The sequence below is a fragment of the Arachis duranensis genome, chromosome 10 (genome assembly GCF_000817695.3).
Source record: "Arachis duranensis cultivar V14167 chromosome 10, aradu.V14167.gnm2.J7QH, whole genome shotgun sequence".
Lineage (NCBI taxonomy): Eukaryota > Viridiplantae > Streptophyta > Magnoliopsida > Fabales > Fabaceae > Arachis > Arachis duranensis.
The window spans coordinates 102,900,781-102,918,904 of NC_029781.3; the positions used below are offsets into that span (position 1 = coordinate 102,900,781).

General features: G+C 31.7%; 2 protein-coding genes and 1 pseudogene across 3 annotated transcripts in view; 1 reads left to right on the forward strand and 2 right to left on the reverse strand.

The window, feature by feature from the left end:
- LOC107471602 (mitochondrial import receptor subunit TOM20) overlaps nucleotides 1-16,221 on the reverse strand; it is a 24,788-nt gene extending 8,567 nt beyond the window's left edge. Inside the window, exon 1 of the mRNA XM_016091096.3 lies at nucleotides 16,209-16,221. The gene's annotated coding sequence lies outside the window, so the exon portion shown is untranslated. The remainder of the gene's footprint in view (nucleotides 1-16,208) is intronic.
- Nucleotides 7,529-9,853, forward strand: LOC107471607 (probable proteasome inhibitor; annotated as a pseudogene).
- On the reverse strand, nucleotides 13,007-16,273 carry LOC107471874 (mitochondrial import receptor subunit TOM20). Of its 2 annotated transcripts, none has more exons than XM_016091391.3 (7): nucleotides 16,101-16,273; nucleotides 15,837-15,915; nucleotides 15,462-15,631; nucleotides 15,318-15,365; nucleotides 14,205-14,300; nucleotides 13,498-13,737; nucleotides 13,007-13,413 (listed from the first exon to the last, which is right to left on the reverse strand). In XM_016091391.3, the coding sequence occupies exons 1-7, from the start codon at nucleotides 16,197-16,199 to the stop codon at nucleotides 13,153-13,155; spliced, it is 993 nt and encodes a 330-aa protein (XP_015946877.1). In that variant the 5' UTR covers nucleotides 16,200-16,273; the 3' UTR covers nucleotides 13,007-13,152. The 2 variants fall into 2 exon arrangements, with proteins under 2 accessions (XP_015946877.1, XP_052111422.1); XM_052255462.1 differs by having other exon boundaries at nucleotides 16,097-16,240.
- Between the last annotated feature and the right edge of the window lie 1,851 nt (nucleotides 16,274-18,124).

Sequence of the window (18,124 nt, forward strand, 5' to 3'; positions counted from 1 at the left end):
CATTTTATTATTTTTTTATTTTAAAGAATATTTTTTTTTATATTTTTAGTGGATATTTTAATTTTTAAAAAAATTAATCATCAAACCACTCGTTAATTTCTTTGTTTATATGAAAATTTGATGAAAAATTAAATAAATCTATCTATATTATTATTTAATAAAAATATAAGAACAACTAAATTAAAAATTCACGAATTAATAACATTTTAATGTGTTGGTCTTCTATGGATTAAGAATTATTGAAGTTTAAAATTTGTGATATTTATTACCCTGGGTTTTTTTTATATAAATTAAATAAATGTATTATTTGTGGATATAAATAATTTATAGTGTCTTTACAAAATTACATTGTATTATTTGTTTCGTTTACAGTTTAAGTTTAAATGAAATAATTTTGAACGTATTTTGTTTATATAAAAATTTTTAAACATGTATCACAAATACACACGTAATATGAAAATTGACTTACAGTAAATAAAATACGAGTATCTGTAATTATAAAAAATTTAATTTTAATAGGTATAAAAATATAATATTTAAAATAATAAAATTGTATTAAGAATATAATCTTGACCAATTTAAAAAATAAAATTTGATATATGTTTATTCGTGTTTAAATCTACCTTAATTAATTTATATCTCATCTCTATTTTAAAATTTAAATTAATAATTTTTTAGGAGATAGACGATTTTAACAAGCAGTTTTAATTAATTCAAGTCACATAATTTAAAACTCCCCATCTAAACACATAATTTAAAACTATGCATTATCCAATCACTTAATTCAAAACTGTCATCACATTATTTTCTAAAACCATCTCATTTAAATTAGTATTCAGAAATATAAAATATAAAAAAAATAAAAAATTTGGATAAAAATCTTATAAAATTTGTTATACTAAATTGGCGGTTTTAAATTACGTAATTTGAGTTAAAACTGCTCATTAATTGAAACGTTCTTATTAGTTTTTTTAAAATATAGATGGAATATAGATTAATTAAGGTAGATCTAAATTGAAACAAACATATATCGAATTTTATTTTTTAAATCGATCAAAATTATATTTTTAATACCGTTTTATTATTTTAAAAATGATATTTTTTATACCTAAAAAATTAATTTTGTTATAATTACAGGTATCCGTATTTCGTATAATTTTAAACGTATTTCATTTATACAGTAAAAATATGTGGCCTACGATCAATATTATGTGTGCATCCCTAATACGTGTTTGGAAATTTTTACATATAAAATAAAATACATTCAAAATTTTTTTGTTTACACCGTAAATGAAATAAGTAATATAATGCAATTTCTTAAAAACGTTTCAAATTGTTTATATTCATAAATAATACATTTATTTAATTTATATATAAACAAAATTTATTACTCTCCACGAATAAAAATCACTTAAATGACTAAAAATAAACGGAGTGTTTTTAATGCAAGAGAAGAGAGTTGAATTATTTATAAATATATTTCTAAAACTTATTTATTAAGAATACTTATTAGGTATTTAAGATTGTATGCAATGAAATATATTAAAATTTAGTTTATGTGATTATTTACTTATTTTTTGGATCATCGAATATGAAATAAAATATTTAAAACATAGGAGTTATTTTAATAACCAATAATCATTTTAGTATCAAGTATGAGATTGAGAGATTCTAAAAGTTACAAAAACTGAGAAAGACTTGTGAATCTTTTAAAAGAAAAAATTTTCTAGATATATACAAAATTTATATGTAGAAATGAATATTTTTTAAAGGCAAAAAAACATAATAAACAATATAAGAAATAATGCTTCGGAACGGGTATTCTATCACGGTCTTGGACACATTCCAACGCTACCGTGCCGGCACTCGAATTTACTCAACCTCTTGAACTAAGACCAAATTAGCCTAACCTTCAATACTTAGCAAGAAAGCTAAGAACATAAGAGAACACACGAGAGAACATAAGAGAACACATGAGAAATGAAGCTTGGTGGAAAGAACACTTTATTGCTCAAGTGTTTGTTACAAATGATTCACACACACATAACTCTAACTTTCACTCCTATTTATAGTCATCCACCTCCTCAATGGATGGTTAGGATTAAATCTAATCAACGGTCTAGATTAATCGTCTAGAACCTTCTTTATAAATATCCATCATACCACAACTCTCTAAATTCTTCTAGATTCTTCCATACTACTCTTTATACTCCTATATACATCCACACTCTTCTAAAATACTCTATGGCCTTCTAGAGTATTCTAAAACCTTCTAGAGTATTCCGGAACCTTCTAGGACATTCTAGAATGTTCCGAAACCATCTAAAGCATTCTCAAATACTCTAGAAAACTCTACAAATAGTGTTAAATTTAACCTTTTAAAATTTTTCGTGACATTCTTCCCCACCTAATGCGCAGACGTCCTCGTCACGTTCTGTTCATGATAGCGCTGTAGGTGTTCTTGGAATTGTCACAGATCTTCACGAGCTTCCCAACTAGCTTCAGTTATCGGGAGCCCTTTCCACTTGATCAAGTATTGAATACTTGGTGGTACCCCTCTTTGCCCTTCACAGTATTCATGAGTTGGATAGATCCAACACACTCATTTACTTGAGTTTGGGCCTCTCGTTCCTCGGCGATAGATGCCAGGGTCCCTAACTTGGGACAGTCCTTCATTTGGTGTTGTCCCTTGCACACGAAACATCCTCCTTTGGGTACGAAAGCCTTCTTCTTTTCTTCGTACTCTTTCTTTGAAGAGTATTTTCCTTCCTTCTTGGTTGAGAAACTCTTCCCCTTGTCTCCCCCACCTTTAGTAGAACTAGGCTTGGAGGAAGACTTGGGTTTAGAGTCTCCCCTATGATACTCAGTGAGTGATTCGGCCACAACGATGGCCTCATTGACATCCTTAACATTCCTTCTTTGTAGTTCTTGCTTTGTCTAAGGTTGGAGTCTATCAATGAAGAAGAACAATGCATCCTCTGATGCTAAGTTGGGGATTTGAAGCGTGAGAGTAGTAAATTCCTTTACATAGTCGCTAATCGTACTCTTGTACTTCAACTCCATCAACTTCTTCCTTACTTCATAAACCACATTCTCAGGAAAGAATTGTCTTTTTAATTCCCTTTTAAAATCTTTCCATGTGGCTATGTTGCAAGTACTCTTTTCCATATCTACGCACTTTCTCCTCTACCACAAAGTAGCATTATCAGAAAGGTAGAGAGCTGCAGTGCGTACCTTTATTGCTTATTCGACCTACCATTGGCCTTCAAAGTACCTCTCCATTTGCCATAGGAAGTTCTCCACCCCTCGAGCGTCCCTCACGCCCTTGAACTCCTTCGACTTTGTAAGATCAATCTTTGTCGTCTCCCTTATAATGGTTGGTTGAGATTTTGCCTCCTCGAACCAAACTCGAACTTCCTCAAATAACTTCAAGGAATTCTCAAGTTTCTCTTTGATTTGGAACATACTTTCTTTGAAAGCATCTAGTTCTCCCAACACGTGAGCCTCGAGGATCTCCTTGTCATGTTCTATCCTTTTGAAGCGCTCATCCATAGAGGATAGAAAATTTTCCAACATAGAAACCTTCTCTTCTAAGAAGTTAGAGCCCTTACCTCTAGCCTCACTTGAAGAACGGACCTTCTTACCTCCCCATTGAGAAAGAAAAATAATTCTTCCCCTTTGAGACTCAACATGCTCCATGGTTACACTAAAAGCCATACCCACAAATCACTTGTGCTCCCTCTCGAACCTTGCTCTGATACCAAATTGTCACGGCCTTGGACATACTCCAACGCTACCGTGTTGGCACTCGAACTTACTCAACCTCTTAAACTAAGACCAAGTCAGCCTAACCCTCAATACTTAGCAAGAAAGTTAAGAACACAAGAGAAAGGAAGCTTGGTGGAAAGAACACTTTATTGTTCAAGTGTTTGTTACAAATTATTCACACACACATAACTCTAACTTTCACTTCTATTTATAGCCATCCACCTCCTCAATGGATGGTTAGGATTAAATCTAATCAACGGTCTAGATTAATCATTTAGAACCTTCTTTACAAATATCTATCATACCACAACTCTCTAAATACTTCTAGATTCTTCCATACTACTTTTCATATTCATATATACATCCACACTCTTCTAGAATACTTTATGGCCTTCTAGAGTATTCTAGAACCTTCTAGAGTATTCCGGAACCTTCTAGGACATTTTAGAATGTTTCGGAACTATCTAGAGCATTCTCAAATACTCTAAAAAACTTTACAAACACTATTAAATTTAATCTTCTAAAATTTTCCGTAATAACTCGCTAACTCGCTGTATATATTGGTGTTGCTCTAAATAGATATTATTTGCAATTAATAATAAATGTACAAATAGAATAATCTTCTCTAACTAAAGCTTTGACAATATTAAGCTTTAGTCCAATTTAAAAACTTTTTTTTTATAATCAACATGTAATCTTATTTAATTTAAAAATTTTAGATATTATTTTTTTAAAATTTCTCATATTTAAGATAGGACTCAAATTATATACTCTACGAATTTTAGATCATTTTTGTATTTTTAAAATTTTAAGATGATTCCATCATCCTAGCAACTTTAAATTATTTCAAATCTAAAATATGACTCATATTATATACTCTATCAGATTAAAATTTTAAATTTTTTTTTCTTTTAAGCCTTTTGAATTTAAATGTGACTCATATTCGATGTCCACTGCTTTAAAAAATTTACATAAAAAATCAGTGAAGTATAAAAAATTATAATTTTACATATGACATTGCAATCAAAAACTTAATAATTGATTCAAAAATCTATCATGATTTTACATTAGTTTAAAAATATTATCTAATGAATACAAATTATACTAAGATTTAGTATAATATAATACAATCTAAGTATACACAATATGTGTCTTTGATTACAAATTATTTTTTTTTGCAAACTAATGCATCTTTTATTCATGCATATGCATATTTTTGGTTTTTGGTAAACTGGTAGTATACTTTATAGTAATCGAGTGAAAAACTACTTTTAAATTGTTGGAATCAAAACTTATATTTTATTGACATTTTATGAGATAAGCATTTTTCATTTCTTTAATTTTTTTTCTTATGAAATAGTAAGTTGCTTTTAAAATAGTATTTATGAGGTGATTTATTTACTCAAATTCAATTTCTAAAATTGTTTATTGCTTTTCAGAGTTCAGATTTCATCTTTATATTATTTAAACTTTTTAATACTGTACACATTAGAATAAAAAATATATAACAATTAATAGAATTATTATATATATATATATATATATTCTGTGTTATTTTATATATTTTTAGTATATATTTCAAATTTTAATATATATTCTATATAAATAATCTATTTAATAATCAATTCAATAGAATTTTTTATATATTATATTATTGGAATTTATTTAATTGTATTTTAAAGTGAGACAGAGTTAAAATCCTCGTTTATATGTACACTTTGAAATCTTCTAAAATTTATATTAAAACTTCTAAAATTTATAATTTCTTTGAGATAAACTCTAAAATTGTTTTTTGTTTGTGTTTAACCAGTGTATTACTGATTGAGTAATAACTATATATTTATCTTTTTATAAATTAAGTATAATTAAATTAAATAATAAACTTTAAAATTGTATTAATTATAACTGATATATTATCTTAAACTAACTGGGTTAGACTTGGTTAATAAATAGAGAAGTGCTAGGAGGCCAACAGATTTTGTAATTTGTAGTCATTAATTAATCATTATTAATGTTCTTAATGATATGAAACTACGTCTAATTTGCTATTGAATGCAAATGAACTAATTGGAAATTTAAATCACTTGAAAGTGAGCCATGTTTTGATTTTGATTTCAACCATTATCATTAATCTTTTTATTCTGCTATATTTTGCTTGACTTATTGTCAATGTGACAATATAACATTCCCTGAAACTGATCGGTAGGTATTTCAACTGCTGTCCAAATAACACAGTGATAATTTAGTTTACTTTATTGCTCTTATTTCTCAGGCTTATAGTGATAGAATATAATCAAAAGCTAAAATCCTCATTCAGAAAGAAACTTTTAGTGGACTATTAAAATTATTGGTTTATACCTTAAAACATTCGCCATTTCAAAGTTCAAACCTATGATCTAACACATTGCTGTTGGTGGCTCTGGATTGAAATGAATGAAGAGTGCTAGGGGCTAGCAACTTTTGTGATTTGTAGTCATCAAGTAGTCATTAATGATGTTTTTAATGGTGTGAAATTTTATCCAATAGTGTGGGATTATTCACTTTTCTTTTGCTGGTTACATGCTGGTCAGAATTTAATAAAGTTGCTGGCTTCGTAGACTTTTCCAAAGATCAATATCTTTCCGTTACATAACATTCATTTCTAGCTTATTTTTCTTTGCAGTGTATGGAGAACCTATTCCTGTTAAGGAACTTGCTGAACACGTGGCTAGTTATGTACACCTTTGCACACTGTACTTTTTAAGCTGTACTTTTTTGTATTTTTTACATCAATAACATATTGTTGGCGATTTCACAGACCTTTTGGATGTGGCGTCATACTAGGAGGTTATGATAGAGATGGACCACAATTGTACATGGTTGAACCTTCTGGTGTTTTCTATGTTAGTGAACCTTTTGTTTTGTTGACAACTTCTGAAATTATATTTTGCAATACCTCAACTATTGAGGTTCCTTTTTTTTGCAGTTCCACATACAGCTTTTCTACTAATTTGTTCTTGTTGCTATGTTCTAGAGATATTTTGGTGCTGCAATTGGGAAAGGCAGACAGGCTGCAAAAACGTAAGGGAATTAACGTTAATCATAATTATTATATTCAATAATAAATGTAAAATTAAATTTTCCTTTTAATTGTTTTTGGTAGGGAGGTTATCCTCCTTTCAATTTCCATTGTTGACTTTTTCTTGGCTTCTAGGGTATGTTTGGTTGAGAGATAAGCCTCAAAGTGGTCCCTGAAGTTACATTCGAGCTTCATAGTAGTCACTGAACTTAAAAGTTACCTATATTCATCCCTGAGGTTGTACTCTGGGACTCAGACTCGTCCTTCCGGTACATTCTGTCCATCTGGCGCAACCGAAAAGCTTAGTTGGCCTCCTTCTTGACACGTTGGCATAACAGAAACAACACAGTATTTGCTTTGGCGCCAAAATGACATGAAACCACGTCGTTTCACGCTAAAACTCCCCTTCCTCAACGTTACCCTATCGAATTGTCTCCCCCCTCTCAAATCACAACACAAATACAGAGATCTCTTCTTCTCCACGACACTCATCAATGGCGTCTGTGCGATTGCATGAACTGCACCGATTTTCCCGAACCACTTCGCTTTTGTGCTCAACTTCTCTCCGAAGAAACAAACACCTTCTGTGTCAAAATTCAAAGGAAAGAAAGAAAAGAACCACAACACACTGTTGACTCCTCTTCACTCCGGAAGTTGAAAGCTGAAACGTGGTGTCCCAAACGTTAGAATCATAAACCGACAATGGCTACGGATAAGTCGGTGATGGCGGTCATAAGGGCGGCAAGGCCTTCCTTTCTAAACGACCATGACAAAGCAGCGTTTGTCGATCACGCCACCTTCTTCTCTTCCGGCTACCTTCTCACCCCCACCGGCCTCCAAGCCCTCTTCGATGACGCCCTCTCACATCTCTCCACTGGTAACACTTTCACTAATTTTCCATTTTGTTCTCTCTCTTTTTTTTTTCTTTAACGAAATCATTTAATTTCGATATATTTTATGTGAAATATCCAAATATCATTAATTATCACTCTTCTTTAGTGAAAAAAATTGAAAATTCTGTTTTCTGTTTTCACTTCTTTCTTTGCAAGAACCAGAAAACATAGAAAGTGAAAAAGGGAAACCAAACGTGCCCTAAGTTTGTAGCACTAGCTATGTAGAACAATTTTTATCTAATCAGTGTAAGAGAGTTTTATAGGATTATTTGTTCTTGAGTTGATGGTTTATTGAAAACCATCAAATACTGATATGTGATTGATTGAGTGAATTACAGAAGTTCATTATTTAGATTATAAAGTAAATTTGAGCTTTCTAAGGTAGTAGCTGTTAATGAACCATGATAACCACAAATAATGGCAATTCATGCCGAAAAATTGCACTATCCTTGGGCTTCTATACTAGACGAAGGATTAGGCTATGCAATCTAATATGAGGATCAAGTCAATTAAGCTGAAGCTTATAATTAGCATTTACTGATCATTTTTAATATGTGGTTTGTGATTGTGTGTAGAGGAGGTGTCTGTAGAGGACTGGAACCAACTTGACCAAGAATATGTCTTTGTTTATGTCAATCCAAAAAAAGTTTTAAATAAAGTGCTGGTAAAGTGCCTCGTCATGAATGAGAAGTTACTCATTGATGCCTTGAAGGAAGGGTCTTCGGACCCTGCACACCTTGAGATTTGGTAAGCCTCTTTTTTCCCTTAAAGCTATAAATTCTTTAAGATTTTTCTTTCATTTGCTGCATTGCAAAATTAAAATTTTTGTAACCGACCAACCTGGTTTTCTTTGTTCGTGTTGAATTGGGCTACGTTGAAGTTTGGAGCTTCTATTTGTTGATGACTTATTTTATTACTCTTCTTAATTAAATAGAATTTTCATTCTTGATAGAGGAAGACCAGAAACTAAAATATAATGGCTATGGTGGGGGCAAAAAATCATACATGATTTTTTAGTAAAAACTGAAGTACTGAATTGTGATTTGAAAACCTTTTGAAATTAGAGTTTGTACTATGTATGGTCAACTTTTACCCTTTTCCCCATTCCTTTCTTTGTCACATCAAATATTAAGATAGAATAGTTAAGGGAATAAAAAAAACCACCAGAAATATTTTGTATATTCGTTCTATGCTGCAAATTTCAAGCTTGTGTGTATTGAGTTTTGTTGCTCAAAGTTATCTGCTTTTCTTTCTGGGTGAAGTCGGATATGTTGCGAAAATTAAAATTTTCTATAGTTAATCGTACTTCTTGTGAATTTACGGTTATGTCATGATCTGGTGCTTTGATTTTTCTACATACAGTGTTAGGGATTATACTATAGCAAATGAAAGCAGCAATTATTCTGAGCAGTTCAAGAATTTCGAGCAGCTGGCGAGAAGACTAAATTAGGATATCTTAGCCAAATTATCCAATTGTTTTGTTATGTTTTGTTTAACAAGCCTTCTTCTTTTGACTTTTTTGTGTGCATTGTGCTAAGTTGTGTAGTACTTTCTCTTTTATTTTTGTTTATCAATCGCCTTCAATACCTGCTTTCTTGAAATAACTAATGTTGTCATTGTTTCACAGATACACTGTTTTCAATACCTTCAATAGGCTGCTGTTTATATATGTTGAATTATTCCTGGGCTGATGGTGGTTATACATGCTGCATAATGTCATGTTTGTATGTAACAGTGCTGTTTAGGGACTAGTTTGATGTCACTTATAAAAGTGTTGGGACTATTTTGGTGCTCGAAAACAAGTGTCTGACATCTTTTTATAAAAGTGAAGGAATCAAAAAGTTGGGTCCTGATGTGGTCTGGTGACCCAAACTATGAGAAGTTCGAAGTTCATGGCTGGCCAACCAACATAGTTGTCGAAGTTCATGATGTGGTCCCTCTAAAAAGAAAGTTCTCCAATCATGACGAAAAAACAACTTCAGGGAGTAGCAATCCACCAGGAAGCAGTCAACCAACAAGGAATCCCACACTTAACCCTATGCAAGGTGCAACACAGGGGAATGCTACAAGGCTTGCAAATTTCATGAAGTTTGTGTCCACCATTGGATTCAAGGAACCCAGGCACAAAAAATGAAGATTAGAATGATTATGTTTAGGGACAGGGACACATGGTGTCTTTGTGTATCTATTTTGCTGAAGTTTTTTACCATGTATGCTTTCTTAAACGTTGTCCTAGTGTTGGGGATTTTAGTATCTGAAACTTATGAGGTCAAAATGTTAACAACTTTGATATACTTGGTGTTTTGGCTCTATAATGCCTTTTTTAGATGAAACATTACCAATATGAATTATGACTTTCTTGAATTGAGTTTTGTTAGCTTTTTGGTTATATTTTGTCCTGTGTTATAGAATTAAGAGTAATTCAGACCCTGTTCATTTCCATTTCATTAAACAGAAGTGTAGGAACATAAGTATGCATATAATCAAACACTTTAATTTGCATTTTTTTCAAACAAAAAGACAGGAACAAGTACATGAACAACATATGCATATAGCATGCATCTCATTTGTTTTTAGCTAGATACAGTTGACCCTGTTGTCTATCCAACTTTAATACAAGAACACCAACTACAATCAGCAGCATGAACACAAATATCAAACCCCCCCCCATTTTTAGAACCCTAATTTCAGCCTCTAATCTACCAAAATTTCAAGCAATCTTCATCTTCAATTCTTCATTGTCAACTGAATGCCTTGTTCTATCATCACATGCTATGACATTTTCTTCCAAAACTTTATCAACCCACAAAAACAATCCACACCATTTCATATCCACAGTCTGCATAGCCAAGAAAATTCAGCCAGCAAATTTTATATCCATAAATACAGCAATCAACAACAATAATACTTACATTGTAGTTTGGGCAACCCAGGAACGGTATCCCTAGATTAGAATCCGTCCCTGACCACTGCAGCACTGGTTTCGACCCGCAGCCACACCATTCTTGCAAACGCGATTCTCTGTTTCTATTCATTCTCTTCATGATGCTTCCAAATGATCATGGGTTGTTCGAGCTCCCAGCTGCATTGCTCGCACTTACCATAACAATCGGGCTTTAAAGATGGGGAAGACAAGAATAGAGAACCGAAGAGAAGAGAAGACAGAGCGCTGTGGGTTTCAAAATTGGGGATTAGGGTTTTAACTTGATTTGAGGGACCAAATTAATTCCGGACAGTTTACTCTGCCACATCAGTTAGCCGTTGTAATGCCCACGTGTCACGAAGCCTGCCAACTCAGCTTTCCGGTAGTGCCAGGTGGGCAGAAATTGCCGGAAGGACAAGTTTGAGTCCCGGAGTGCAACTTCAGGGATGAATATGGGTAACTTTAAGTTCAGGGACTACTATGAGGCTCGAGTGCAACTTCAGAGACTACATTGAAGCTTATCTTATTTGGTTGAAGGGTAAATGATATAGAAAAATATTTGTGCTGTTTAATAACTACTATGTTGAGTTGCTATTTTATAGAATCTTGTTTTGTGAAGTTTGATAATAATTTGCTGGGTTAATACTCAAAATCGTCCCTCAAAGATCACGCGATCTCCATTTTCGTCTTTGAATGATTTTTTAATCAAATTAGTCCCTAAATGATTTTTTTTTAAATCACGTTCGTCCTTCCGTTAACTTCCTCACACTATCGTTAACGATCTACTAACCTGGAACGTGAAGTGGCAATACAAATTACACTTGGCGTGCTGTGTGTGTTGCTGACAATATATGTTTAGCAAAATGTGTCAATTTAGTCCCTGAATCTCAATTAAATAAACTCCAATTCCCGTCTTCCCATGAACATGATGCATTGCTTGAGTGTTGTTGCAGATCTAGCAGTTGTTGAGGGAGGAGAAAATCGATTTCGGCGCCCTGATGGGGAGCAGAAATGGAGCTCCCGATGGTGGGTTGCCATCGCACTCACATGGTAGCTATGCTTCGAGCTCATTCATGCGAAGAAGGAAAAACGATGAGGAAACCTGTTGTATTATCAACCACTGCAACTTTTTCTTCAGGTAAATAGTTCTATAGTTTAACTACTTCATACTTTATTGTATATGCTTTCTCATTCACTGATCAAATCCCATTTAAGATTTAATTACAAAAATACCTTCCTTTTCTATCATTATGTTTTCGTCATTAAGATCTTCAGTTTCTTGTTTTCTTGTTTTCTTTTTTCCCGAAGAAGATTGATGCCTTTTTATTAGAAACTGCATAACATAAGCCAGTGCAAAGTTTCAAGGTCCTCAAGTTTAGTGCAATTAGTTCCAACTTATTACTTGTATGCTTAGCAACCATTTTGCTACTATAAGATAGAACACATCCAGATTAGGATAAAAATTGAAAAGAACAAACAGACACTCACTCTGATTGGAAAATTAACTGATTTAATGATACATGAAAATGTACAACTTGCTTCATTTACAATATTGTCATTATTACATTTTAGCAAATATCTGATTTTTTTTTTTCATTTTGTGCATACTTTATAGGGAGCCAAGTAAAATACTCCTACCTTCAGCTTGGGCAAAGTTGAAGAGGGTGAATATGCTGTTGATTTTCATGTCTGGTTATCTCTATTACAAGCCTTCTCCATTTGTGTTGCCATTTTGCATGGCACTTCCACTTGTAGCCTTGCAGGTGGGAGAAAAACTAACCATTATCTCAATGTAATTCACTGGAAATGCTTATGAAGGAGGAAGCATAGCTTTTTATGCGATCAAAGGAGAAGAACAAGACTCTACCTTATGTAATGATGCCACCATTTTCTCCTGTTGCACGAGTATAACAGAAATGGGAGCTACTGATTCTACATATCTAAAGTATAAAGAGAGTTAGAGACAGAACACAACAGAATGCACTTTTCCATGAGAGAAATTGAATTATTCTTTGTAGTAACTTAGTTTTATTTATTCTATAGTCTGTAAAAAGTAAATGGAATAGAGTTAATTTTGTCCACAAACTTATATTATAAGGGGATAGTTAGAACTTAGAAAGGAAAAAATATGAAAATGGTAACCGTTTCTCTTTTGTAAATAGATGTCTGTAACCAAAAAAGCATAACATGTTTGCAAAATAACACTAAAAATAAAACTTCATCGTCGTTGCCTTTACTTTATTACCTTTTGAATCTGATTTGCCTTTATATTAAGACTTCTTTTGAATCTGATTTGCCTTTATATTAAGACTTCTTTATATATGATGGTATAAGTGATGCATAAATATATTTGATTAACAGGTGTACTCAGAATCCAAGTTGCCATTAATAAACTCTACTTTCAATTTACAATAGTTTAATCATGATAACTGGAAACGAAAAATCCAACCATGATAACTGGAAACAAAAAATCCAGCAACCTAAAGCCATCATACCACATTCACTTTCTCCTACTTGTACATATATGACATGCAAAGTAAAGCTCCTACTAAGATGACCATTATCAGACAAGTGAACATGAAACACATTAACATTTTGAGTACTCTGACTTCTGCTTCTAAACTACTTATTCTCCTTGCTAATTTAACCTTCCAATTTTCATAATCAATCTCCAGTTTTACATCAGTTTCTAGGACCCCCTTTGGACCTTCTGCAACAAATGCATGTTTATTTTCCTCAACCCATTTAAAAAAATTGCAGTGGCTCCCCTTCTGAAAACATTGAATAAAAAAGTTAATCCCACATAAATGGAGAAAGCCAAGATGATGCTATCATTTATACAAAATTAAACTCACCTGATATTTTGGACAAGTATGAAACAACCTATCTGAATTCTGTGATGTCCCAGATTTCTTAATCAAAGTTTTTAAACCGCAGAAACAGGTTTCCTCATCGTTTTTCCTTCTTTTTCGCATGGACGAGCTCAAAGCATAGCTACCATGTGAGTATGACGGCAATCCACCACCGGGACCTCCACTTCCACTGCCCATCATGGCGCCGAAATCGATTTTCTCCTCCCTCAACAGCTGCTGGATCTGCAACAACACTCGAGCAATGCATTCATGTTCATGGGAAGATGGGAATTAGGGTTTATAATTGAGATTCAGAGACTAAATTGATACATTTTGCTAAACATATCTCGTCAGCAACACACATGGCATGCCAGGTGTAATTCTTATTGCCACTTCACGTTCCAGATCAACAGATCGTTAATGGCAACGTGAGAAAGTTAACAGAAGGACAAACGTGATTTCAAAAAAAAAATCATTCAAGGACTAATTTGATTAAAAAAATCATTCAAGGGCGAAAATGGAGATCGCGTGGAACAAATTTGAGTATTAACCCGTAATTTGCTGAAGGTAATCAAGTGGGAGGGTAGACCATCCCCGTTTTACCTTTTATTTTTATTATAAGTGTAAAATTTGTAAGACTGATCAAGACTTGCATTGAGTACCAAATGCTAATACAGAATATCAGCCAATGGAAACTTTTAATCATTTACCTTAGCACCAGCAGAAGTAGAAGCTCCAGTTGCTCCAGTTGACTGCTGCTGAGCAAAGCCACAATGCTTATGGATTTCTACATGCAGCTCAGGAGCCTTGAGAAAAGATGTTAGTTATTGAAGTGGTCCAGTAATCAGCCAATCAGAGAATTTTACATGAGCATGTTATTAATGAAAAAGATAAAAACACATCACCAAGAAAGATAACATACAAATAAAGAAGGTAATTAAACTCCAAAAGCACGGAAAGCTGGGAGAAATCCAACAAGGAACACCTCAAACAATAATTCGATTACTTTGTGAACCAGATGAACAGACCCAATCCTTTACCCAAAACAAGTGTTAAAAAGAAATCATTGCGGTATTCTACCAGTATACATATTCTCAACCGACCATTGTGTTCTATATGATTTAAATGAATATGTTGAGGATCCTAAGATTCATGAGTCCGGTATGTCTTTACAGAGGTATCCATAATCCAAAAGTCAACACACCGTCTCATACTATCATAGATAATTGGAGATTTCAGGATCATTTTACAAGATTCAACAGCAACTTAGTTTGTTTCAAAGTTAGGCAAACAAACCACAGCACCCAATATATGAGTATTTGCTCTCCAGGACTATAGATACAACATTGATGTAATATGACGCATTCAGATATTATAAATGGATGGGAAAAAATGATTGAAAATAACAAAACTAAGATGCAAGAGGAAAAAAAAAATCAAATCTTCAAACAATCTATGGTGGAATTGAAGGCGCAGAAATGAGTTCATCTTTCAAGAGAAGCCAATGGATATGTTTAGCACTATGCTACGTTTCAAACTTGCTGTGAAATCCAGGCTTCATAGGTCAGGAAGGGTATGACAACTTTCTCAGTGGCTTATCCTAGAAGATGGTTGGGTTAAAGTCAATGTTGATGGGAGTCTGAACAAGGAAGCCAAGACTGTGGGTTGTGGTATCTTGACCCGATACCCTGTGGGCATCTGTAAAGGGTCTTTTTCTTCAAACGCAGGAGAACTGGATAACTATTATTGAACTTCATGACACTTCCAACAAGTAAAGCAGATAAAATAGAAAGATAAACAAAATATTACAATGCAGTGAATACCTTGGCAGCCACTTCCAATGATTTGTGGTATTGATCATTGCTAGGATCCTATATAGACAATGAAAAACCTTCATTATTCAAATCATTTTCATAAGCACATTACTCCCCAATCACATAGTAAAGTTAACCGAACAAAGAACGGACCTCATCAACAGCTTGCTGGAAGTACTTAGCTCCCTTATCGAAATAAACTTTCGCCTCGTCACAGTCAGGAATTAAGAATGCTCGAGACGTGTGAGCTTTTCCAAGGCACCAGAGAGTATCATGCTTCTTGGGATTAACCACAACAGCCTCCTCCAGCTTGGAAATAGCATCTGCGCTCCCAGCGAGACATCCATAATCAAAGTTCAATACAAAGGTCCAAACCACATTCTTACCATTTACAAATTCAATTGGAAAAAAAAAAAAAATCTAGTTGTAGCAGAGTAACATGAGTTAGACGGATATACTTTGATTCGGATAATGTAATCGGGAAAAAAAAAATCATTTATAGGCCAAAAAAATGAGCAAAGAATTCACCTTCGATCATTTTCTTAGCTTCGGGAAGAGTCTGAAATTGTGACAACTCTAACAAAGCCCCGCCCCATCTTGTCAAGTTCTACACATATTATCAGATGATAAAAACACTAAAGCAGACAATTTTTTTTTTTTTCATATAACTTACGGTCCTTAATTATCACAAGAATTGCAACCACATCTAAATAAACACATAAAAGACATTTCAAAGTTTTAATTAACAGAAAAATATTGAAAATTAAGAAGACGAAGAAGAGAACAACTGACGTCGGCATCGAGAGGGTTCTTGGCGTATCCGGCTTCGGCGGTTTTACGGGCGTGCTCGTATAACAAAAGGTGATCGAAGTCGTTCTGCTGCAAATCCATGGCGCCTGCTTAGGGTTTTGGGCTTTTCAGTGACCTGTGTATGCGTGTGTATGTGGTGATGGATCCTTTCAATTCAATTGTTAAAAAGAATTGTGAGCGTTAAGTATAATTTTTAATTTTTAATTTTTTTATTTTATTTACAAAAATTAATAATAAAAAATTATACTTTATTTTTTTAATTATTAAAAAAATGAAAAAATCCATTTTGGTGGAGTCACAACTCACAACCAAGCAAGGGAAAGATTCCTCTCGCTTTCGTCTGTTTTTGTTTATTTATTATTTTTTTTGAGAGAAACAAATAAAAAAATTGCTAGAAATTATTAGAATTTATTTTAATTATTAATATTTAAAAAAATATATAATATAAAATATATTATATATTATTAAATTAATAATTAAATTATAACAAAAATAATAAATTTTAGAAGTCTTTAATCTTCTTCAAAAAGTTAAAAGGCTATGCTACATATGGATTTTTAAGAATCAAATTATTTTAATTAAAGCTGTTGATAAAGTAAAAAATAAGATTGATTTGTGTTTTTATTACTGCTTATTTTTGTTTCTTAAATTTTGTGGAAAAAAATCAAATATGTGACAATGAAATTTACATATAATAACATTTAAAAATTTTATGGTAATTACGATTATTTTAACATTCTATTGATTTTTTTTACTTTAAAGGATATATTTTCATATTTTTAGTGGATATTGTAATTTTTAAAAAATTTAATAATCAAACCAATCGTTAATTTCTATTTTTACATCAAAATTTGATGAAAAATTAAATAAATCTATCTATATTAATATTATTATTTAATAAAAATATAAGAACAATTAAATTAAAAATTCACGAATTAATAACATTTTAATGTGTTGGTTTTCTATGGATTAAGAATGATTGAAGTTTAAAATTTGTGATATTTATTACTTTCTATGAATAAATATCACTCAAATGACTAAAAATAAACAGTTTTTTTAATGTAGGAAAAGAGAGTTGAATTATTTATAAATATTTTTTAAAATTTTATGAATTAATAATTTTTTTTTTACTAAAGATAAGAGACTCGAACCCGCAACTTCTTAATTGAGTATGGTGAGACTATATCATTTGAGCTATAACTCATTAGCATGAATTAATAATACTTATTAAGTATTTAAAATTGTATGCAATGAAATATATTGAAATTTAGTTGATGTGATTATTTACTTATAAATTAAAACAACTTTTTTGGATCACCGAAATTGAGATAAAATATTTGAAACATATGAGTTATTTTAACAACCAGGAATCACTTTACTACCAACTATGAGATTGAGAGATTCCAAAAGTTACAAGAAACTGAGAAAGACTTGTGAATCTTTTAGAAGACAGTATTTTTGAGATATTTACAAAGTTTATATGTAGAAATGAATATTTTTTAAAGGCAAATAAACATAATAAACAATATTATAGAAATAGGAATATACATAATCCGATCTAGTTTAAAAATTCGGCATGGATTCAAATATTTTGGGAGTTTATTTGGTATGATTTTAGATTTTACTAATTTAGAATTGAATAAGAGTCTCAAAAATAAATTCGACCATTATTTAAAGTCGAATTCGGGTCAAAATGAATCCAACTTCACTCAATTCGTGTATACTTTAAAAAGATTTAAAAAAAATATATGTTTCAAATTAATTCTAATATTATATTATATTAATTATAAGTTTATTGTTTTGTTTTTAATCACATTAAATAAATTAAAAAATAAATTAAAAAAACATAAAATTAAAATTTATAGATAAATTTAAATTTAAATATGAATATTAATTTTACGATAATAAATATATATGTTTTTTTATAAATAAATGTATTATAATTTTTTAACATAAAATTTATTAAGATATAGATTTTATCAATTTAGACAGTATAATTTAAAGTC

Excerpts from the sequence above, each read along its gene's own strand:
- LOC107471874 (XM_016091391.3), bottom strand. The coding sequence starts at position 16,199 with ATGGATTTGCAGCAGAACGACTTCGATCACCTTTTGTTATACGAGCAC. Across the intron at positions 14,301-15,317 it reads CATTGGAAGTGGCTGCCAAG|GCTCCTGAGCTGCATGTAGA; the intron begins GTATTCACTGCA and ends TCTTTTCTCAAG. Across the intron at positions 13,738-14,204 it reads CTACTTCTGCTGGTGCTAAG|ATCCAGCAGCTGTTGAGGGA; the intron begins GTAAATGATTAA and ends GTGTTGTTGCAG.